General features: G+C 32.4%; 1 protein-coding gene across 1 annotated transcript; it reads left to right on the top strand.

Moving 5' to 3' along the window:
• Positions 1 to 1788: 1788 nt before the first annotated feature.
• LOC134694028 (innexin unc-9-like) lies at positions 1789 to 15181 on the top strand. The gene is made up of 2 exons (XM_063555029.1): positions 1789 to 1985; positions 13749 to 15181. The coding sequence occupies exons 1-2, from the start codon at positions 1978 to 1980 to the stop codon at positions 14977 to 14979; spliced, it is 1239 nt and encodes a 412-aa protein (XP_063411099.1). The 5' UTR covers positions 1789 to 1977; the 3' UTR covers positions 14980 to 15181.
• Positions 15182 to 26661: the final 11480 nt, after the last annotated feature.

Raw genomic sequence — 26661 nt, forward strand, 5'->3', positions numbered from 1 at the left:
CCGTCAGTGTTTCCCTTTTTAGCAATAAATTTATTATAAATCGGTCAATTTTCGTCTTGACGATATACCATATATACGTACATGTGATTTTCCATAACAATTTAAAGTTTGATCTTGACTATTATTTTCCAAATATATCATCATCATAGTTTGAAATTAGAATATATAGTAATACATATTTGTGCAGTTCGATATCATGATACTTTTTACTTCAATTATGCATTTGACACATTTTGCAAAATTTTATATTATTTTGGGAGATAATTTAGTTTTTTTTTAAAGGCGATAAATCAGCATGCGAAATTTTACTAACATCAACGTTTATAAACTCTGCATTGAAATCAAAGACTTCAAAAATGTTAGGTCAAACCAAATAATATCAAGCAAATGGTTATTTATGCATAACAATTTACGTTTTCTGGCGTTAACATGTGAATGTAGTATGTGCCAGGCGCAAGAAATAATCATGCAATTTTCATGTGTCAATGTGTGCTCAAATGTTAACGTTATTGTGTTAATCACCCAAATCTTTCCGCAAACTTTTTTGTAGATAGATGTTTTTGTGTTCTGTTAAATTGTTCTTTTTAAAATTGTTATACAATGATGACTGATGTACCCATATTTTGACTATTTTATGTATTGTGTCTGTTTAGTTAACGCATCAATGTAAATACAATGTATATAACGAAATCGGATGAGACTGTCATCAAAGTGAAAAGGTTAGCGCTATTAAAACAGGTTTAGTCCACCATTTCTACATTTGAAAATGCCTGTACCAAGTCAGGAATATGACAGTTTGTTTTTGATGCGTATTGTGATATGATTTTGCCATGTGATTATGGAATTACCGAATTGATTTTCCTCTAAGTTCAGTTTTTTTTGTGATGTTTTTTTCAAAGCACAAGCTTTTTTCACACTCAAGCGTTTGTTTTCAATCTCGAATTAGTTTTATGCAATATTTTCGACTGGACTTCTGTCACAAATCGATCCTCCTTTGATATCGAATATGTTCCTTATGTTGTAACTACAATGTACAATACCCTTCCCTTTCATGAATGTGACCTACTGAATTAGACTATTTAACGGATTTGATATCACATAAGCTACACGACGGGTGCCACATGTGGAGCAGGATCTGCTTACCCTTCCGGAGCACCTGAGATCACCCGTATTTTTGGTGGGGTTCGTGTTGTTTATTCTTTGGTTTTCTATGTTGTGTCATGTGTACTATTGTTTGTCTGCTGTCATTTTCATTTTTAGCCATGGTGTTGTCAGTTTGTTTTAGATTCATGAGTTTGACTGTCCCTTTTGTATCTTTCGTCCCTCTTTTGCATATAATTTACCTTCTCCCTCTTCCTTCTTTTCTCTATACCATCTCTCCCACGCAGATGAGTGTTTTCCCCCTTTTATCTCTAGATCCCTCTATATAGAAGTAAGTTCGTCAATTGAATTATAATTCGGAACTATTAAATGAAGACTCGCCTGCTCGCATTATAAGCCTATATATAACAAAACTCAGAGATCTATATTGAATTAGAATGCAAAGTACGTAAGTCTTTCAAAGGATTAGGCATTCTTACATATTATCTTTTTACATGTCTATCTATAGAAACTGCAAAAAGTAATAACTTAACGTAATAGCTTCCCTTTATATACCGTTAACAAAGGAGACAAAACTTAGGAGTGCTGTCTGTTACGACACGAATAAAATGTAAACAAAGAACCGACCCACGCATACCACTGCGCATACCACTGTATTGTAAAGAATTCCATTGATATGACCGTTAAATCACCCAAATCATTCAATCTACCTTCGTGTATTCCCCTTACCTGTGTAATTATCCAGGTCAAACTATACCCCGTTGTATTTATTATTAACTTAGTTGACAAAGTTGACTAAACAGTGCGTATGATGAAATGAAAAAAAGGAATATTACTTAAAATGTAAAAGATTGGGAAAAATTACAGCCACAGAAAATGGGAGCGTAAGTCAAATTTTAAAACTTTTTATTTTTATCGCTTCTGATTAAGTTTTATTTTTAATGTCCTCATACATTTCCGGCTTTCTATACACTGAATCCTGATATCGATGTGAACTAATATTACGCATGACTCAATTGTGAAATAACTTATCATTTATGTAAGAAAGTTTAAACAGGAACAAAGTATTGTGTCCTTTCCAACGATTTAATTGTGTGTGTACATTGAAATCCGCAGAAACGAAAATTTAAACAGAGTAAATAATTATTTGGCGCTAAATTCTCACTAAACTGTTGTTATCTCAATTTGGATTCTTATCAGGTTTTTCTTCTGCATAAAAACTTTCTACTTACGGATTCCCGGGAGTGAACATCATATAAATCTACCTTATTTTTATCTTTCCGAAATAATCGAACAATCACAAATGATTGTCAGATTTGATGTTTACTTTCAGTTCAGATTTTCCATTCTATAATATCCATTTTATTAATGAAATGCACATTTATAACCCTGAGGGTTAAAGACATTTTTAAAATAATCTTCAAGAATACAAATATAGCTGTACCACTTATTTTTTCCCCAACTGAAATTAACTTGAAGTGGCCTAAATCTGATTACTAAACATTCATAAATTATTCATAGAAATGTGATAAAGTTTGGGGAGAGAAAAAAGGGGGGTTGGTGATTTAGGACAAGAACATCTATCTACCGCTATGATTAAATTATCTACGTTTTTATTTCTATAAGATAAGATAAGATACTTTATTTTCCAATTATGGGCCCCAAAGGGCATAAACATTACAACATCAATAATTTTTTTTCATAATACAATACAAACAATGAGATAAAAAAAAAAAAAAGTTAAACAAGAACTATTTAAGTTCTTAAAGAATACGTAGATAAAGAATCTATAGTATGTTTTTTTTTTAATACTAATGCATTTTATTGCAAGTGTGGTTGATATAGATAACAAACAAGTAGCCCAAAAAGAAAAAAAGAAAAATAGATATCCACATATGTATAGTACACAAAAAGTTGGATCAATTAAATATATAATAATTAGCCAAAAAGAAAGTAGAAATTAAACATGTCCATGACTCATCCTGTGTCAGCAGCAAATAGGAAAGCATTATGGTTTCCTAAAGGCAGCTGACACCAGGGGGCGATACCTTATGGGCCATAGGCATGTAAAATGTGTGTAAATGTCTCTTTCCTACCTGTATCAAAAGCAAACAAGGAAGCATCATAGGTAACTTGAATGCAGTTGATACCAGGGGACGATGCCTCAAGGATATAAGAGAACATTTGAATAAATAATATATCTTAACAATTTTTTTATTTTTTTTTTTAATCGGCTAGTATGTTTGTGATATTCAGATGAATATAATTTTCTATGTCCAATCAAATGTATATACACACATAGATCTCCTTTAACTAATCTTCACTAAGGAAGATGTTTGTATATAAAATTACATATTATTTTAAGTAACTCAACATTTTCTACACTAAATAACCAGATAATTTTGCTTTGACTGTTCATATGATTAAAATAAGAATTATATTGTGCAATACTAGCTAACATACAATTTCTATCATCCTCAAATTTGTTACAATCAAATAGAAAATGAGCCTCATCTTCGACAGTATTGGAAGAACATTTATTACATATTCTGTTAATTCGGGGAATACCCTGATATCTACCTAATTCTATTTGTAATCTATGAGAAGATACACGTAATTTAGTAAAACTTCTTCTAAGTTCAAAATTCTTGATCAATGTTAGATATTTTTCAAAACCAAAATTTGTTTTATATAAAAGGTAGGTTTTCAGTTTACTGTCTGAAAATTTATCTATTTGTTTTTTCCAACAGCTAATAAACAATATTGATAGCTTGGTTTGTATATATTTCTTAAATTTGTATAAGGATTCACAAAATGGAGCATTTATGGCATTTCTATAGTCAATACCAAGTATTTTAAAAACAACATTTATTGAACCGTACCATGATGTTATATTCATGTGATGTAGTGTCTTTGATTGTGTATATGCCTCTTTTAATAGAGGAAAATGATCACCTAAATTCTCTAATCTATACCAGTACAATAACATTCCTTTTATAATATTAAAATATATTGGAAATCTTCCAAGTTCAGATAACACTGCAGCATTTGTTGTTTTCTTGTGTACCCCAAGTATAAATTTACAAAATTTTATATGAAGTTTCTCACAGGGTAAACCTGAATATAATTTTTCAAAAGATATATCTTCCTTCTTACATTTAGAGGAAAGAGAATTAAACATCCCCCATATTTCGCTACCATATAATAAAATAGGTTTTACAGTGTGGTCAAAAACATGAATACTTGTTTTTACATCAGGATTAAGTGATAAAAGATCTTTCCTTAATTTGAAATGAGCTTTCAGGGATTTTTTGTATAGTTCATTTTGAGCATAACTGAATGAACCAGATGAGCTTAAATATAAACCTAGGTATTTGTATTTTGAAACACATTCCAGATTTATATTCTGAAATGTGAATATCTGTTTTACATGTCTGCCTGCCTTGTTGAAAATCAGCACCTTTGTCTTATTAGTATTCACATTGAGACACCAATCTTTGCAAAATTTATCAAGCATTCCTAGCTTTTCTCGTAGTCCTTCAGCTGATGTAGATAATAAAACAATATCATCAGCATACATTAAACAATGTAGATCTTTGTCATTGACATTAACTGGGTCTCTAGTATCTGACAAATATCTGGGCAAATCATTTATGAATATCTTGAATAAATTCGGACTGAGGTTGTCACCTTGTTTGACTCCAATATCTAATGGGAAAAAATCACTTACTTGATTTTGAATTTTGACACATGATTTGCTAATTTCATACATACTTTTAATAATGTTATAAAAATAAGACCCAGCCCCAATATCTAGTAATTTAATCTTGATCCCTGTATGTATAACAGTATCAAAAGCCTTCTGAAAATCAACAAAACAGGCAAACAGTCTACCTTCTTTTGAATTACAGTATTTGTTAATAAGACAGTTTAAAATAAACATATGATCTGCAGTTCTGGCTTTCCTTGTGAATCCAATTTGACTATCATGTATAATATTATGTTCCTGAAGAAATTTGTCCAGTCTTAGACTTAATATTCTATTAAAAAGCTTTCCAATTGCACTTGTTATTGTTATTCCTCTATAATTGTTAGGGTCACTTGTATCGTTGCTTTTAAAAATTGGTGTAATATAACCTTCAGCCCAAGATGTTGGGTATATACCTGAAGACAGACAAGTATTAAACATCTGTTGAAAACTTTTTAAAAGGAAAGTCTGTCCATTCTTTATCATATTATTACTAATGTTATCCAAGCCTGATGATTTATTGCATTTTAAGTGTGAAATGGCTTTGGATATTTCGGACTCAGTGATAACGGAGTCCAACTCGTTGAAACATTTTGAGTTTTCTAACTGTTTCAGTTTTTCACATAGCTCTGTATATCTACTTTGAAATTCACCTTTCAGTTGTGACAACTTTTGGAAATGTGATATCAAAGTTGAAGGTTGTACTCCACATTTTTTTTTAGTTTCATTTTTTTCCTGTAGTTCATTAATTAAGTTCCAATACAGTTTTGGATTCTCTTCGTGCAAGGAGTCCAGCTGACTAATCAATGATTGTTTGTATTGTTTGTATTTATATTTCCTTAGTTTGGAGTATTCACGATTCAGTTTATAAAAGTGATTTTTGATAATTGGATCATATGGAAATCTTGAATAAATTTTTCCATAATTAAGCAAGTTAGTTCGAGCTTGTTGTAAACTTGCATCAAACCACTTTTTGTTTTTTTGTTTGTTTGTGTGTTTTTTTAAAGGTCGTTTAAGTGATAGATTTGCTGCTGATAAAAAGATGTTTGAAAGTTTTGATGATGCTTCATCTACTGATGTCTGAGTAAATTGAATTGTGTTGTTGTTGAATTCTAGTATGTAGTTTTGTAGTGTATCTGAAGAAAGTGTTTCTTGAAATTTTATTGCTGAACAGTCAGTCCAGATATAATTAGGTGTCATATTTTTCAACTGGATTGGAATATCATTTTCTCCAGGAACACAATATTTTGCAGATAATTCCCACTCAAGTTTACAATGACAATCAGATAATGTGGGAATAAATCTGGATACTTTAAAATACAGTACATTTTCAAGAATTTCTTCCGACACAGCAACATAATCAACCACACTTGCACCGTTGGGGGTATAGCAAGTAAAATTACCAAATGTATCACCAAGAACTCTGCCATTTAAAATTCTTATTTGTTTACTAATGCAAAAATCCAAAACTTCTTTGCCTCTTTGATCAATTTTTTGGTCTCGACTTTTTCTTGTCATAATGTTTTTGTCAGTAGGGTATGTATCAAAAATTGGAGTAAATTTTGAATCATCGTTTACTATAAAGTCATTTTCAGAGCCTATTCTGGCATTAAAATCTCCACATAACAAAATTTCACCCATTTTTTTATACTGAAAGATATCTTTTTCTATGCATTCAAAAATATCAGAAGAGAGTTCTTGGGTATATTTAGACGTAACAGGGGGGTTGTACAGTACACAAATAAATAGGTCACTTTTAAATCCAAAAAAGGATTTTTCTAATTTAATCCATTGATAATCTGGATTACTGTTAATCAATATTTTGACATGAGGTTTAACGTGACTTTTCTGTAGAATTGCTATACCCCCAAAATGACGGTTATTATTTGATAATTTTCTACATATTGGATGATAATGAAATTTACCAATATTGTGTATTTGGGAATTATATCCCACATGAGTTTCGACTAAAAAAACAATGTCGTAATTCTCTATATGTTTCAGAAAAAGGGGATCCTCTGCTTTATTCATGCCCTTTGAAAATAAGCCACCTATATTCCAATAACCAAATTTTACAGATGATTGGTTTGATTTTGGCATTTTGGTTGATACAATTAAATCTGGTATAAATAATAGAATAGATTTTCTATCTATAAAAAAAAAATAATAAAAATTTGTCTCTAAATAAAAGGAAGAGACAACAAGGAAAATATTCAGAAATGTAAATATTTGAAATAAGTAGATTTATTTAGAGGATAGTTTTTACAATGGTTTTCTAAATACAAATAGTCTATGATATAATGACAGATAATTTCTTTTCTATGTATCCTCTTTTAACTGAATAACTATTAAACTGATTTGGGTTGAATAACCTGATATCCTGGGTTAATTCAAGATCAAAAGTATGATTCAAATGTGAAAACTAAAAATAAAAATGAATGAAATAAAATAAAAAAGGCGAACTTTTATACCTAGCAGAGGTTACATATATATGACCATGTAATAGTGTGACTTCTTCACATAATGGCTGTTTCATTTGAAAAATCTATTCAAATGAGAATATGAATTTATCAGCCCAAAAAAAAAAAAAAAGAAGAAATATATAAAGTTGTACATGTATATATAATTTATATGTAAATGACTTTAAACATGTTAAAGGAAGTCAACATAATGATATGGTAATATGTATAATAGTAAAAAGCAAGTTATTCATGATGACCTCTGCCACGTCCACGTCCACGTCCACGTCCTCTTGTGTTGCGCGATTTGGATCTACCTCTTGAATTTGGCATGGGAATGTTTAAGGCAGTGTGTATTCCACGCTTTAAGTTTGCCGATAGCTGAGACACGCCAGAGTCAGAGAGATGAAATTTATCTTCACTTAGTAACTCTGCAATTGGGTTTCCATTTCGCAACATATTGCCATGATCAACAAGTAGAACATCTTTATTGTCATCATATATTTGTTTCAACAAGGCATTTATGATTTGTCCATTTGTGTTGAAAATTACACTGTCGAGTCGAGGAGTAGTAAGAGATATGATGCAACCACTATTTTGCCATTTTTGAAGTGCAAGCTTGACAATATCTTGTATTTCTTCTACACATTGCTGTGGTGATTTTATTTTCAAATCATTCGTCAGGGAATGAAACACTACTAGATTTGGAATTATATCCGATACCGATATCTCCAAAATAGCTTGTTTAGTTTCTTCTAAATTGAAAGCAGTAACCTTATTGGTTGTAAATGATGGCGATAGCTTCTCTGCATTGATACCAAACGTATTGGATGTACCAATTAAAATAATTGTTGGTTTGTTATCAATGTCAAGTTTAGATTTGTCAGTATATTTCGTGTCTGCATTAACAAGATGAAAATCTTCAAATCGAGAAATCATTTGGGAGCGGAGAGAGATATTTTCTTCTTGTAATTTCTCCAAGTGTTGAGTATGTCGTTTTAGAGTATCAGTTAGTTTGTCAATTTCTTCATTTTTGGTTTGTAGGCTTACCGATAGAAAGTCCATCTCAGAGTTTGAAGTAGTTAATACCTTTTTCATTTCTGCTCTAGTCTCCTCCAGTATTTGATTGTGACATTTCATTTGATCTTCATGTTGAGCTTTAATTAACATAATATTGCTTTGCTCGTGTTTTAATTTAACTTCCAAAGTCTGTTTTTCTGTTTGTACGGTTTTATATTTTAATTGTAATGTTGATATCTCATTGTCGTCTTTTCTACCTTTTCCCAAGACTAGAACATCATCATTGCATTGTTTAACAGCAGTTAATACTTTGCTGAAGTTTTCATTGTGACTGTGTTCTATTTTAGCCAGCGTGTCAACTAAATTTAATTCAAGCCTTTGAAAATCATCTTTTTGAGGTTGATCTTCTTGTACTAGTACTGATTTTAACCCAGTCTGGGAGTCAGGTAATACACAAGTGACCTTGTCAACAGGGCATAATTCATTAATGTGTGTATTGTTATTGTCATCATGACATTCGTGTGAAATACATGTATTAGTAGGACTGGTTTGTGATATGTTTGTAAGAACTTTATCAAGAATATCTTTCAGAATTGGAAAATGAATATCCACAAACTCATAATAATGACTGCCTTGTACTCTTATTGTTCCTGTTGTGACAAAAAACGTAATATTAAATTGAAGTTCCCCCTTTTTTAATACTTCAATCATCACAGAATTTCCACTGTTGTTTCGGTTTTCCCATGTTTTGGGTTCGTCATACCATTCAATATCATAATCAGGTTCCTTTCCAAGATTGTCATAATAGTAAATATCTAGTGTTTTTATCCATGGTTGGATTCTGTCAAGGTTTGTGTAGAATGTGATGATTTTAGCATGTTCATCATACAAGTTTGGGTCAATTTGCTCGAAAAGGCTTAATTTTGCTTTACCAGTCCTCTTGTTTTGCTTTGATGGGAGAGATGAAAGAGGATAGTCATTAATGGTTTTGTCCATCGATAGGTCAATTTTCAATTTGCCTAAATCTACCATGATGACCGGCTTGTAGTCAACACGTGTTTATATAGTTATATGTGCACACACGTAAATCAGCGTAAATAAATGTTTGTAAATATAATTGATCGATCGGAAGTTATCTTAGTGTTTCTTCCTCTCTGATATAAATATTTGGTGTATTTTAAATGATGGAAACTGTTAAAAAACCCAGGATTCTCAGAATATTTTACCAGTGAATTTTTCCACCAACCGCCATTAATCAGGGGCGATAATCTATATATGAGGGTGTGGTGGGGTTTAAAGAATAGGGAATAATGACCAAAACAACAAATTAGACCCAGTGGTGCCCCTTGGAACAACAAACCAGACCCAGTGGTGGCCCTAGACTATTTTCTGCTCTTTGGCACATTCCCTATTTCTATTCTCAATTTTAAACAAACAAAACGAAAAAAAATATGATAAGAATAGAGAATAATGGGGTGCTAAAATATAAAGAATAACTACAAAAATTAAGAATAACTTACACTGGTTAAGAAAAGCAAAATATGCAGAATAAATTTATCATCATTACAGAACAACTACTTTTTATAAAGATAATAAGCAACAAATAAGAGAAAACAGAAAAATGAAGGATCCCTTCCTGACCCTCCTACATGTTATAGTTTCGCAATATAATTCGACAAAGAAATTCTAATTTCACATTTTTCAATAGCGTGGACTTTAAATGTTTTAATTTCAACATAATTTTAATACAGCTTAAATACACATTAATTTGAATTTAACTTTCAGAAACATCGAAGTATTTTTAAAGCGAAACACGTGATCTTTTTGTACAAGTTTTTACCATTTCCGTATAGAGCAACTAGAAGAAATAAACATATTTCATAAATAATCGGGGCCCTTTTATAGCTGACTATGCGGTATGGGCTTTGCTCATTGTTGAAGGCCGTAAGGTTACCTATTATTGTTAATGTTTGTTTCATTTTGGTCTTTTGTGGATAGTTGTCTCATTGACAATCATACCACAGCTTCTTTTTTATATTTACATATTCTGAATGTACCTTTCCTAAGTCACGGAAAGTCTGTAAATCAGTAGTGGTCTACTGTATTTGTATAAATACTTGATTTTCGTTCATTATTTTGTATGTATGAATTATGTCAATAGGTTTCTCGTTTGAATTGTTTAATATTTGTCATTTCGAGGCACTTTCTAGATGACTATGCGGTTTGGACTTTGTTCATTGTTGAATGCCATACGGTGACCTATAATTGTTAATGTCTGTGCCATTCGGTCAGGGAGAATCGTCTTATTGGAAATTATATCACATCTTCTTTTTTTTTATATATATAAGCCTTCTATCAGCTTTGTATATTTACTAATATTTTTAGCTCTCTGTCTACATAACAAAATGTCTGTATCAAGTCAGGAATATGACAATTGCTTTCCACCATTCTTAAGATGTGTTTGAGCTTTTAATTTTGCCATTTTATAGAGGACTTTCCATTGTGAACATGCCTTGGAGTTTCATATTTTTATTAATTGACTTTTGATCATGTTAATTTTCACGTTTTCGGTATTTATTCATCCAGGCTTTCAACTATTTGGCTTTGAGCTTGACTAATGAAATAAAATATGATTCTGTTCGTTATTATTAGATTTTCTTAATTCTATGAAGTAGCCCCTGAAATTGGTCTAATATAAAAGTTTTTTTTTTTTATCTTGACTGTCTTATCTTTTATACTGTAGTATCTATACTTCTTGTAAAACAAGTATATAAGTAACGACACCGGTATATTATTTAAATTCCTTCCACCAGTTCGTTGTGTATTGCCTTTGTTCACATTTAATTATTTATTTGTGCGTGCGTGTTATTTTACTTTAAATTACAAATTTGATCTTTTAAGTACATATTAAGACGGAAATTCAACACCGATTTAAAATACATACATATGTATATATTTGGAAGGATTTTTCGTGTTGAATCAAAGCAATATGAATGTGTTTACATTGTGTGATTAATGAATATGGCAGAAAAATCCGTAAAACAAACCCTTAGTAGTCAAATAAGTTAGTGAAAATGGCTGTTATTTTGAAACCGGTTGAGGACACCTTTCGGTAGCGTGATTTTTCTCAAGGTGTTGAAGACCAATAGGTAGCCTTCGGTTGTTATCTTCTCTTTGGTCTGGTTGTCGTCTCTTTGACATATCACCCATTTCCATTCTCTATTTTATTGACAATATATCCCTTGAAGAAGAACGTTACATATTGTACCAAGTTTAGTAGTTATTTCACCAGCATCAATACCAACCATTATGGCTTGAAAAAACGTCAATGCAATTTGGAATAAAAACGGGGAATGTGTCAAAAAGACAACAACCCGACCAAAGAGCAAAAAACGTGTCAAGGACACAAATGGGTCTTTAGCACAGCGTGAAACCCCGAACCCCAGAGGCGGGCTTCAGCTGGACTCTAAACAAAATTATGTACTTGGTCAGAGCAAATGGATATCATACTCAACTCCGAAACAGATACATGAACCATAATAATAAGAAAAAAACATTGGCCAGAGGCACCTGACGGCGGGGTTGAACATAATTGGTGAGATATCAGCCCTCCTCGTATACCTCTAGCCTATAGAATAACAAAAAACCCAAGCAAAACGCAGAGTCAAACTCAGGGTAAATTAGGTCAAGAGTACGATGTTATGTTACTGAAAAAACTAGGCAAAAATACAATGATATAAAGGCCGTATATAAAGGACTTGCTGAAACTTCAAATATGACCTATATGTGTATAAATGACATACAATGGATAGTTGACACAAACTTTTATAAAGCGAAATTAAATTAAAAGTCGAGATAAAAGGGAACAAAGAAAACTTTAAAGGCGAATTAACCTTGCTTACCATATCGTGAAAATTAAATCCGTTCCATTGAATTGTTTGGAAAGGTGATTTTTATGCTCAATTCACCTACACCATCACAAGTAAATAAATTGGATTCCTACGTTAAAAAGTCATTAAAAATGAGGACCAGGGACTCTTAAACTATTTACTGTTATTATATTATTATATAAACATATAAATATATAAACAAGTCTAAATCGAAAACAACGTACCAACGTAATTGTATACATGTGCATGCAAAACAAAGTTCTTGGTAGAGTGGTCTAAACACAGCACAAACAACATTTTCCAAAAGACCAAACAATAGAAATGTATATTTTAACAAAACGCATTTGACTATTTATATAGATTCTTCTGACAAGGACAGTTAACACTAGGCCACCGAAAACTGACTATTATAGGTCAGTCTACAAATGTAGGTGACAAAGTGGACACAGAGCAGGTGTTATTGTCTCGATATCCCCATAACATGAGTTCGAATCCCGGCGAGGGAAGAACAAAATATTAGCAACGGCAAATTTAACATCGTCGTGGTGATATTTACAAATTTAGAGTTATAATATGTATAAAACTTTTAGATATGAGTAAACGATGTTTCTTACGAGGGTGCTTGATTGACACGGTTAACAATAAATGTATACATCAAATAAATGAAAAGCACGATTGAAAATTAAAACTACACCTTAGTATGGATCCCATTTGGTGCCAATGTTTTAAATTTTCTCATCTAAAATTCCTCCCGAGGAGTCTATTCTACCTAGACCAAGCAGTGTATGGTTGTTATGGTCAGTCGATTGAGATCTGCCTTAGTTCTGTCAGAGGATCTCAGATGTCGATTGCGAGGAAGGTCTGGCTTGCCTACATTGGCACCACGACGTCCTTTCATACACTTGTGAAATGGCTACTCAGACTCGCAAATATGCAAATATATACATCATTTACACGGTAGAAGATACATAGCAATATATCATTGCAAAAAGTGGTGTATTTCGTACCAGTGGAATGACTGTTAAAAGTCTGGGAATTCAGTATTTGGTTGCAAGTCAGATATCGTTTGTTTCCGCATCCCTTACAAGAGCCCACAGACGAAGAAATTATTTAGAGGACAAGACAGCTCTCACTAGCAAGTCTTTGGTGATTTTGGACTACGGAAAGTCAGCACAGGTGGCACAGGAGAGATATTTGATAGTTTAAGATCGATATATCTTAAGATTTCTTTTCAAAATTTGCGGATAAGGTGCGATAACAAAATTTGGGATGGCAAGTCAGTACAAACGGCACTCTTTTGTTGACCTTTTTGTCTTTAAATTATAAAAGTTTATCTGGGCTGATGTTGTTAGCGCGACACCTTCAATCACGTTACTGACAACATAAGCTGAGTTTAACTTTTACAATAAGCCTAAGCATCGTTTTTGGCCGTTCATGAGATGTATAATTATAAGTGAATACCCGATGCTTATCATAGTATTAATATAAGTGAGTACCCAATGCTAAATATGTATTTTATTTTATTTACAGATTAGAGGATCTTAAAGACCACGGAGGTAAAATCTTCAAAGTCGGATTAACTGATGACTCACGTATCCACCTACTGAACCGTCTATACTGTGTCGTAGTACTCATTGTGTTCGTCGTCATCGTTAGTGCTAAACAATATGTCGGCGAACCTATACAATGCTGGTGCCCGGCAGTATTTGAAAAAAGTCACGTGGCCTACACAAACAATTACTGTTGGATAGCCAACACGTATTACGTTGACTTTGAAAGCTCATTGCCAATCGAGCGAGAAATACGAGTTGATAAAGAGATAGAATATTATCAGTGGGTTCCTTTGATATTTTTGTTACAAGCATTGCTGTTTTATTTGCCTCGTATGGTTTGGAAACGATTTGGTGGAGGTTCTTATATAAACGTTAAACAGATCCTCCGCCGTGCAGATGAAGCTGTTTTTATGACTCATTCGGAAAGAAATGAAGCTTTGAACGACATTGCTATGTATTTAGATAAGTACATAAAAGTCAGAAACTGTATTTCATCGCCTTATAAGAAAATGGAAACGGTCAAAACCAAAATGGCGAACGCGGGAGTACATTATGGGAATTATCTCTGTTTCCTATTCATGGTGACTTCATTTTTATATCTTGCAAACGCCGTCGCCCAAATAATCCTCGTCGATGCATTTTTGGGCAATGATTTTAAAACACTTGGCTTTCATTTTTTAAAGTCTTTATTTAGCGGCAAGTCTTTTGAAGACCATCTCCGTTTTCCTCGAGTGACATTTTGTGACCTTGACGTTCGACAGATGACCAATGTCCAAACGTGGACGGTTCAGTGTTCTTTGCCAATAAATCTTTTTAACGAAAAAATATTCTGCATCAATTGGATGATGCTTGTATCTATGGTTCTCATAAATGGAACAAATTTTATCTACAACTTGGTAGCCATATTTTTGCCTTTTCGTAATAGAAATTATGTACGGAAGTTTTTAGATATGGAAGGTATTCGTGATGGCCGCCCCGAGGAGACACCTGAATATGAAGAGAATCTCCAACAAAACTTTGTTTTCGAGTATCTGCGTCATGATGGCGTCTTTCTCATTTGGTTTGTCAGCAATAAAACCAATCAAGTAATTGCATCGGAAATTGTAATTAAACTGTGGAAAAACTACGTAAAATCAGAAAGATTCAAAGAACAAAATAAAGGAATTGGAATTGAAATGAAGAGGAACAATGAAGCTTCTAACACGTGACATCACACGTGACATCATTTTGGTCATTGTCCAATCAAATCGCATTTTAAATCTGTCTTACTAGTATTGCAATATAATCGAGGCTGTTGTTTCTTATGAACGGGGACGAAGTTAGTGAAATAACACGAATCTAGTTTCAGTATATTTTCATTGTATTTTCATTGTTCTTTTTCTTGTTAATCATATTATACTTTACAAATAATCGTGTACTGCTTTAACATAGCCTGGTATCCTGTCCTGGGTTTGTGTCAATGAGGCAGCAACCAAACAACATATAAAATTTGTAAAGAACAATGTTATGACTTTAAGGGGGATCGGGACTATTCGACTGCGCATAATTTCAAGCATGAATTTCCATGCAGACAAAAAGTTTGTGTCGTAGAAAGCCCTTTTATCTTTTTTTAATATTTTGAATGATTATAAATGTAAAACTATTGTATTTTTGTCACTTAAAAAATATTATCTTTTTTAAGTGGGTCTGTGAAAGGCTCAAAATGACATTTCACCCAATTTCACCATTTTCCGGCCAAAATTTTGGGTTTTAAGGCCTAATCGGTGACCTTTATTTTATATTTGCTAATTCGTTGAAGCTATATTTCAGCTTTTTATATTACAGTTTTGGACCAAGTGTCACAGACAGATTTTTTGATATTCCGATAAAGATATGTCAACACCTCTATTTTCCCTATCATTTCATCGAAAAATGGTCCCTTTTACAGACCTGTTTAAAAATAATATTTTGAGATTCAATGGTCCAGGACCCCCTATTTTTTAACCAATTTTATTCACTCTATAAAAAGATTAAAAAAACAAAGAAACGGCACTTTTTACAGAAACATTGAATAGACCTGAGCAACCTTCAGCGATTTATTTAGATATTTTTGTTATAATATTGTGTGATCACGATATCTAACAATTATCATCGGTAGCTTTGGTTATATCTTTATGTCGGTCAATAATATTGTGGGAATGGCTACAATTTTCATGGTAAGATTCTTAGCTTGGAGAAAATGCAAAGTGTGCCTTTAAGGATTCCAAACTTATGAGGGCTAATAAAATTGGTTATTTTATCAAGTTTTGCTGGATAATGTGTGAAACAAATTATTTTTACCTCATTAGATTTACTTTATCCGAAAAATAATTGACATTTTTGATTGTATTTTCTATCTACAATCGACTCGTGGGTGTCTATTGCATGTAGAACAGTTATTGCTAACTAAACACTGAGCAACATGGAACACATGAAAACTCGTAGATCAATGCATGCGGCAAAGAAGGAAAATCAGTTCCTGCTCAACATTGCCTTGTATTATGATTAAATCCTAAATACCGACTTGCTTGGTCAATATCTATAACTTTGTCTAAATTAACCCTTAACTGGTTTCATCTGATAAAGATGAAGCGTTACAAATGTAGATGGTGTTGAAACGATATACAATTAGTTCTTAGTAACAAATAATAAAATATGTATGTTACACAAGTCAAGGTACATTCCATGTGCATGCCATTGTCAATTCTGTACTTAGTATTATGTAGTTGAATACTATATACTTATATTAGTATATAATTTGAGTTGAATAAAACTTAGATTAGAAACAAGTTATGTTGTTGTGCTTTACATGATATAAGAAGAAGCATTGAACTGTATTGGTGAAGAGTAAAGCTTTTAAAGTAATTTATTACACCAAGGACTAAAGACAAGAACTTACAAACGAAAAATTTGAGAAACTGAGACTAAAGTGATATGTCTTAAATTGATTATTCGTAGATTACGATGATGTGTGTAACCAATTATTAAAAGATCTGGATAAATTGGTCGACTGGGCATCTAAATGGCAGATGAAATTTAATGCGTCAAAATTATCTTTTATAAGAATAATCAACAAGGAAAATCCCATGAAACACAACTATCACATGCATGGCCAAATAAAAAAAAATTGGAACAAAATCCAATATTCAGGAGTTCAGTTCTCCAACAACATGAGAAGGGATACACACACCAATAACACCACAGCAAAATAAAATAGATCATTAGACTTTCTAAGGAGAAACATCAGCAAATCTCCAGACGAAATTAAGAAAAGAGCCTTTTAATTTTGGAGTCAAGCATACCTGCCATGTGCGGGATTAGAACTGTGGCGAAAATCTATCTGTTGTTTGGCTCCAAAAACTTTAAACAAACTATTTTTTCAACGGTCATTAAAACAGAAAACAGAATGAAGTGTTTTCAGATCCGTGTGTAAACAAAGCTTGGACACACAATATCTGTATTTTAATCAGATTGGTAAAAAACAAATAAATTTAACGTAGAATCCATAAACAGTTGAGAATGTCCATCATTACACGATCTAGAGCAATGTCTAGATAGTTCGACCTACCTTTTTCATATTGATTTGGGATATGGACTTGGTCTTAATTTCAACAAATTTGTTCAAGAAAATAACATTTGTTTGTAAACATTTGTCTTTTTGGTATGGACCCTCATGGTAGAATTTTATAGAGATCCATACACAAGCGATTGACCTGAAACATTGCTTGTTTTGGTTCCGTTTTGGCACTTAATTCATAAAGTTTTTTTGGCAACAAAATGTCTTCTCTTTGTCATTATACGGGAGCAAATCTATAAATATAAAGAGTTGAATACCAACCTTTCATTCCAAAGAAATCAATTAAAGGCAATATTTCAAGGTCCCTTTAATTTCTTCCTTTCCCCTCTATTTTGGATTACAAATGATCGGTACCCATTATAAGTCTTCACTCTATCAATGTCCGATTATTGTGTGTGTTCATTTTGAGAAAAGTAATAAATAAAGAGAAAATTGAACAGCTAAAATGATCAACAAGGGACACTTTACAAAACATGAACATACAGGAAACTTATGTAATCTAATAGAAAAAACGCTAACGCTTGGTATAAAGACAAATATAACGTGTCTACCCAAAATAAGCATAGTGTATTGCATAAAATTATTAACACACCGATTAAAACTAAACTTTTCAATGCATATTTTGACATTTTCCCGACAATATCAGATGTGATATTTTCCCTCTTAAAATGAGGTTCAAACATGCCAAGGTTTATCTCTTTTAGAATCTCAACTATTTTCCAAACGGAAGCTATAGATTGGAACCGGGTTAATCGTGATTCCGCAGAAGCAGACCGGAATCAGTTATGACGTAGCTAGTAATTGTTCTTATCGTAATCATGTTCATTGACCATGCCAACGACGAAAGCACATCATATAAGTACGTTTCGACATCATATAATGAAGTAAACCAAACAAAATCATATAGTGTTGCAAACTCATAATATAATTACACATCCACATCATAAAAAATGTTTGCACATGATATAAGCGAAAATGCACATCATATAAGGATATAGGAACATTATATAAATAGTTGTGCACATCATATTAGTATATTTGCACATCATATAACGGTGTTTGCACATCATATAAGTATATTTATACATCATATAAGTATATATGCATATCAGATAAGTATATTTGCACACCAAATAAGGATATCAACACATTCTATAAGTTAAAGTGCCTACATAGTATAGGTATATTTGCACATCATACAAGGATATTTGCACATCATATACGAACTTTTGCACATCATATACGAATTTTTGCACATCATTTAAGAGTGTTTGCGCATCATTTAAGTACATTTGCTCATCATGTTAGTATATAAGATCTAATGTTCAGTAGTTGTCGTTTGTTGATGTGGTTCATAAGTGTTTCTCTTTTGTTATATATAGATTAGATCGTTGGGTTTCCCGATTGAATGGTTTTAAACTAGTAATATTTTGGTGCACTTTATGGCTTGCTGTTCGGTGTGAGCCAAGGCTCCGTGTAAAAGACCGTACGTTGATCTATAATGGTTTACTTTTATAAATTGTGACTTGGATGGAGAGTTGTCTCATTGGCACTTATATCACATCTTCCTATATATCATCTATATATCATATAATTATATTTGTACATCATATCAGGATGTTTGTACATCATATAAGGATGTTTGCACATCATATGAGGATATTTGCACATCATATAAGGATGTTTGCACATCATATGAGGATATTAGCACATCATATAAGGATGTTTGCGCATCATATAAGGATGTTTGCGCATCATATAAGGATGTTTGCACATCATATAAGGATGTTTGCGCATCATATAAGGCAGTTTGCGCATCATATAAGGATGTTTGCACATAATATGAGGATATTTGCAAATCATGTAAGATGATTTCGCATCACATAAAGGTGCTTGTACTTCATATAATGATTAATGCACATAGTATAATAAAGATGGGCAAAACAAGTCAGTTTTGGCGTTCCATAGATAACAATGATAAACTTTCAATGTTTTTATGTTCACAGAGCAAAGAGTAAAGTTACCAATGTATTTTGAAGTCAACCAGTACACTAGTACTATACTGGGGTCTTGATTTCCACTTTCGTCCCAAACTCCTATTTTTCTCATCAATTTCTGATTTTACCCCCTTACTCCAAGTCAACAGATATCGCCCGTAGAAACTTTTACATCTTGTATGAAATACTATTTTGAACATTAAAAGTTTTTTTTGTTGTGTAAATGCATTTGTTTTCCTTTTTCCATATTTTCGTATTCTTGTCTTTCATTTTTACTAATGTACATGTGCTTGGTCTGTATGCCTTTTGGTGTTACTTATACATCACATTTGTTTGCTATTGTAAAACATTTTTGTATGCTTGTCGTTTATTTTTGCTATGTTCTTTTCTATAATTTATGCATTTTTATGTTTCTTTGATACATTTATGACTTGGCCCTGTTCCTATACATCCTGTCATTGTGTTATTGTACTATAGTAAATTGTCCATTCTCGTCTTTAATAATTTCTAACTTGCTTGGTCTATATGCCTTTTTGTGCTTCTTTGTTACATATTTGTCTGTTTATTTAGGGATTAAGATTACAACACAATGTTGGCTGCTTTACCCCTCTTTTTGACAATTTTACCTAATATGTCTGTTTGTTTTGTTCACACAGCATTGCCAATATAAAGGAATTTGATGCAACTGTCATACAAGTGAGAGGTTTAGCTAGGTATAAAACCAGGTCCAATCAACCATTTTCACATAAGAAAATGCCTGTACCAAGTCAGAAATATGACAGTTGTTATCAATTCGTTTGATGTGTTTGAATTTTGATTTTGCCATTTGATTAGGGATTTTCCTTATTGGATTTTCCTCGGAGTTCCGTATTTTTGGGATTTTACTCTTTTCCAAAATCTGGGCTCCGGCATCTACATTTTCAGTTTGGAACTGTATAAAAAGTCCTGTTGGTATTTTTGACAGGCGGAAAACCCTTGTGATATTTAATAAAATGTGCTGCCTAAAGGCGTATTTTTAAAGGATACATGTAACAATACTGTTGTTGAAGAGTTTTCAAACGGCCAAATCAAAAGTGACAGCGGCAACTCTTTGACTACAGTACTGTAATTTCGATTCTAATGCATTACTTCAAAAAGAAATATCATGTCAGAAACTTAAAACTAGAGGCTCTAAATTTGTTTGTAGATCTTACTTTACTGAAAATTCTTGCTACTTACAATTGTCTTTATCTATAATAAACTTGGCCTAGTAGTTACAGTAAAAAATATTTTGTAAAAATTGACAAAATTTATGAAAATTGTTAAATATTTATTATAAAGGGCAATAAATCCTTAAGGGGTCAATTGACCATTTTGGTCATGTTGACTTATTTTTAAGTCTTACTTTGCTGTAAATTATTGCTGTTTAAAGTTTATTTCTATCTATAATGATACTCATGATAATAACCAAAAGCGGCAAATTTTCTTAAAATTACCGATTGAGGGGCAGCAACCCAACAACGGGTTGCCTGAATAGTTAAAAAATTTAAAAGCAGATAGATCTTGACCTAATGAACAATTTTACCCATGTCAGATTTGGCCTCAATGATATGGTTTTAGTGATATTAGCATGTTATATCAGTATTTGTCTAGAAGTTAAAAAACTTTATGCAATAGTCTGAATTAGAAGATTTTTGTAAAAGTTAACGGACGACGGACGACGGACGCCTAGTAATGAGAAAAGTTCACTTGGCCCTTTGTACCAAGTGAGCTAAAATTGTAGTAGATTGTTTGATGTATAACACCTATAACGAGGATATAGGTTAATGATGTCTATTACCAGTAGTTTGAATAAATCACTTGCGGTATGAGTTTTACTGGTTAACAGCACACCATAACATCTAGTTTCCGTTTGTTTATGTGTTACATATTTGTTTTCGTTCATTTTTTTGTACACAGATAAGACCGTTATTTTTCTCGTTCGAATTGATGTACATTGTCATTGCGGAGCCTTTGATAGCTGACTTTGTGGTATGGGGTTTGCTCATTGTTGAAGGCCATATGGTGACCTATTATAATAGTTGTTAATTTCTGTGTCATCTGGCCTCTTGAGGAGAGTTGTCTCATTGGCAATCATACCACATCTTCTTTTTTATTATCTATATAAGTAAATCATTTATATTCAGTAATGAATAAATATGTTGTTTCTTAAATAATAAGGTTTAAGAAATAAGTGATGCAAGCTATACTTTATTGTAGTTTTAACAAAGGTAGGCATTATATTCCTGATTATTTTTACCCGAGCGATATTGAGGGCCAAAATAACACGAATATATATAATGCCTATTCATGTTTTACTTCGATTCTGATTAGGACAATTAATTTCTATGTCCGATATGTATAGGTGTATAGCTTTTGTGTAGGCTCTTCCATGAACCTCCCTTTTTTGATTGTAAACAAGCAAACGAGGTAATCTGATGTTTCAGAGAGAGGAGTTTTGAACGACCAGCATGAACAGTTGTCGTATCTAGGTCAAATATGCCAATTTGATAAAATTCATTATTCTGCAGAAGTCAATATACGCATGTGCAAACACATTATATTGGATTTAGAGCATGGGTTTATTCACAAAGTGAACGAAGCACGTCATATTAGAATTACAGGTAAACTATGTGGTCAATATAAACGGGACATAAATATAAGCGACTATCATGGCTATCGTCACGTGGAAATGTACGAGTTCCAGAACAAAGGAAATTTAACTTGACCACTAAATACAGATACAAAGATTCAAGTAAATAGTCATAGCAAAATAAAGTGAATGTGACTATATACAATTTCAAGGTTTGCAAGTAATAATTTAAACTCTGGATTTAATATTCAAAATATATTAACTTTTGTCATAATTATATTAATAAAGTGTTTACAATATATATAATCTAAATACAAAATCACTCTGCTTCAAACATGACAAATGTATAAATTTGAGGTAAAATAAAATTTCGCAAACTTCAGGAATGATTTTGACGCCAAGACGTCAAACAATTGAAAACTAAACTGACTTTGAGGGTAGGTGTTGTTTAATTAAGAATTGAATGCTTCTTTTTGTAAATTTATTGGGGTGTAAAAGCGTTGACAGAAGTACATTTTGTATGAAGCGCGGAAGCACGGTCAACGCTTTTACAACCCTATAAAGTTACAAAAAGAAGCGTTCAATACTTATAATAACATTTTTTAGCTATGATCATGAAAACACGAATTTTATAAATTTTGTATATTATTCACCTGTGCACTTTATTGTGGGACCATGTGCTATCATGAATGAAAAGTTTTATTGAGTGATGCAATTGCTTACGGAAAAACAAGTGATGTGCCGTTAGCCAATCAAAATAAAGTATTATAATGAAACATACATCTAATGTAATTATTTTTTGATAATACTGTCGAAAGCGAACATTTGTTTATCCAAGCAATTAAAAATGGCGGGTCCCTCCTTAGTAACGACACGTCAACTGGGGATTTCATGGTTATTTTTATCCAATGAAAACAATTGTTACATACAAATTGCATAAGAATTAAAGTTTACAGCGATTTGAATTATTGCGCGATTACAACTCAAATACTTGTTGATTAAATGAGTAATTTCCCCATAGTTCCGAAAGCAGCTACGTAAATTCCTTCCTGGTAAAATTCCTGAATTCTTCTTCATATTTTATGATAATTTCTTTGCAGAAAAAGTAAATTATGTGAACTTTAAAAGAAACAAGGTAAGAAAGAGATTATCTACAATCTGTTTATCTATGTGTTCAGTTTCACATGATATCTATATTTAATAGTGACCGCCAACACCACCATTAAATTCTTAATCTGGATACCAACACTATAATTTCAAAAAGTGTTAAACCATGCTCACCTTGACAGAATATAATTTTATATGTAGAATGCGGGCAGAATAGGGAATACGCTTATATCTTAGACGCTAGAAGTATAAATCATTGGACAACTTTAGTTTCTGTGCACACTGGTGCACTTGTTTCTTCATGTAAATCCCCACACTGTTGGAGAACATATATCAATTCAAATATCTAATTAAAGGGCCCATACAAAGCATATTAATCAACGCAAATCACAAAAAGTCTAACAAATACACACAAACAGCACATGTAATCTAACATACATACTGGTTATTGATAATTAAAAATGATTATTAACGAACAAATATGGAAACACGTTACATGATTCGAGAAAGAGGAACAATTCAATTTGTTGATTATAAATTTTGTCTCATTTTTCTTGTCTTATCTTGTGAACTTGATTTAAAAATACTAAACAAGTGTATTGAAAGATATCAAAATCTAAAGCTTCATTTATCATGATTAAGAAAAAGAGATTTTCTAAACAATCCTAACACACAGTCTGTCATTTGTATACATTGATTTACAATATACAACATATATTTGTACATTAAAATATCTATAACTTTGTCAAATGCTTTGCCAAAGTTTACAAAGCATGCAAATGACATTTGTAACAAACATAAACGTTTTACTACCTCTTTACAAGCAGAACCGAATACAATTTAATAGTCCCAAGAGACCAATCTTTGACCCAGAAGCGTAGGTATGAAAGATAAGTGCGTCGGAAAGTTAATTAGTGTTTCTGAAGAATTAGTTTTTATATATCAACGGAAAAATAACCAGATAACTGTGAAAATTATTTAAAGCTAGTAAAATCTGTATTCTTGGACACCTATAAAAATAATATTCAGAAAAATAACTTATATAAGTTATATTTAAATTAGCCTCGTTTTCAACATTACTTGTAAAGGTAATTTTAATTTTTACCTGTTTAAGTAATGCCCCTGACTGATTACATTGAGTGACACCTCTTAAGGTTTATGTACCCTTCTGTAGCCATTTTTGTACGAATTCTTTAAACCTCAATTGTATCAAAACTACAGATATAATAAATAATAGAGATAGGCCATTTAGTACATATTCCAAGGGGAAACTTGATTTAAAGCATTATTTTTTACTGTTTCATTGCATTTGATAGAAAAAGAGGACTTTGTGGCAAATAAATCAAGATTTTTATAGAAAATCCACAGCCTTTAATACAGAGATTTATGTTATAAAATTTGAAACATAAATTACTCACTTGATTTTCTATGATGTGCTAGTGTTCATTTTTTACAAAAAGTTCTAAGCAACCTGTAAATTCCAAAACACCTCGTGCTGAGTCACTAAAGTCGAGCGCACCCTAAAAGGTGTACTTGATTTTGGCCATAATGATATTTGTTTTAACCAATAACTATATTTATAAACTTGTTTTAAGGAAATCAATGCTAGCACTGCATGCAATAATCCTATATCTATCAGTCATCAAATTGCCAAATATGAGAGTTCAAAGATAAAGGCTGTGGATTTTCTACAAAAATCTTGATTTATTTGCCACAAAGTCCTCTTTTTCTATTAAATGTAATGGAACAGTAAAAAATAATGCTTTACATCAAGTTTCCCCTTGGAATATGTACAAAATGGCCTATCTCTATTTTTCATTATATCTGTAGTTTTGATACAATTGAAGTTTGAAAAGTTCGTACAAAAATAGCCAGAGAAGGGTACATAAACCTTAAGGAGTAAGGATTATTATCTGATTTCAGTTTAAACTTTTGAACTAGGTTCATTGGTGCTTCCATACGCATACTGTTGTGCCGATATGGTACAAATAAGTAAGGTGTTTGTGTTATAAACAGAATACCTTCAATACCTGTAAATCTGGTGAATATATTTAGTCAGCAGACAGCATAAATACAAAACATGTGTTGATCATATAGTAAGCGGAAGTCGAAGAGATTCCTGGTGACGTCAGTCGTCGAGAGGTATTGTTAGGCATACTGTAAGATATGGACTGGTTCTTCTATGTATACACAAGCGGCACCACATTCGTCCCCTTCATGTAGAAGCAGTCACATATTTAAACTATAAAATAAACCTAAAAAACAAGATAAAACACTACCGAAAACATAAGGACATTACCCTCTACATTTGCACCCCAAAGTGCAGGATGTCACTAGAAACATCCTTGAACATTCAAGCAGATTCACAAATGACTGAATATAAATACAATCAATTAACGTTTTTACAAATTGCAGGTACACGTGCGAGGATTACCCAACCTCACAGCGTGACAGCAGTAATGCCATGCACAAATATATCTGTATTCCATCAATATTCAAAGGGTGTTTTCATTCCAAATTGGCTAATAACTAGTTTTTTGCTTAAGCCAAATATCACTGTAACAGTTTCATAGCCTATCTCTGTTGGCCTCAATGTATTGTTCATCAGTGTCATTGTCGATGCATTCTTCACAATAATACTTTCATTTGGAACTAACGATGTAACCCTTACTGTCAAAACACAACTTCTAACAACATCAGACGAGGCCGTGGGCCTCTGTTCTGATATGTCATTTGTCATTACATTTTGGCCATCAGAATTAAGGGTTGAGCGTTGACCTACCCACTCTTCCCGCTGATGTTTAGAGACTCAGCTGATGGATTAGGGCTATACTTAACACTGCCATTGGATGACGTAGACTGTTGTCTGGAGTATCCTGAAATCTTATAGTTTGGTCCTGGTGATGATGATCGCTAGTGTGAAGGACTACAAATGTATATGACCTTTGAATTTGTGGGGTTGTAATTGTTCGATATACATTGAACTTTGGTGATCTTCTAGAAGCAGATTGATCTGAGGAAAGCATAACATCTGATAAATTAGACACAAGCTCTGTCAAGTTTTGTACTTAATCCTCCAATGGGCTGTAATCGACATGTACTATGTCAGTCAAGTTATTGATACTGTTAGCAAATGAAACTTGTCGATTGACAAAATTCGGACTTTTTGACCCATATATAGCTTTTTGGTTTGCAATAGACGTTTTCATATGTTTCAATGCCTTGTTGATAGACTCTGGATTTCCTACTATTACGTGACGGGTAGATTCCTTATCTTTGCAACCTTTGAGAAATGCCTCTGTACCGATTTGATCAATAACCGAGTTGTCACATTTATTGTATCCGTCCATGGCTATAAAATGGACACGTTCGACAAACTCTTCCAGGGTTTCACTGTCCTGTTGCCTTAAATACTGTAACTGGCGTCTTGCTGAAACTGGTTCATCCTTTCTGCCAAAACGTTGCTTAAGGGCTTCTCGTAGCGCCTTATAATCCTCACTGATATTAACTTTGCGGGCATATTCTAATGCCACATCTGCTAAACAGTCTAACAGTCTGCAAACCTTCTTCCGATCCTCCC

The sequence above is a fragment of the Mytilus trossulus genome, chromosome 13 (genome assembly GCF_036588685.1).
Source record: "Mytilus trossulus isolate FHL-02 chromosome 13, PNRI_Mtr1.1.1.hap1, whole genome shotgun sequence".
NCBI classification, from domain to species: domain Eukaryota; kingdom Metazoa; phylum Mollusca; class Bivalvia; order Mytilida; family Mytilidae; genus Mytilus; species Mytilus trossulus.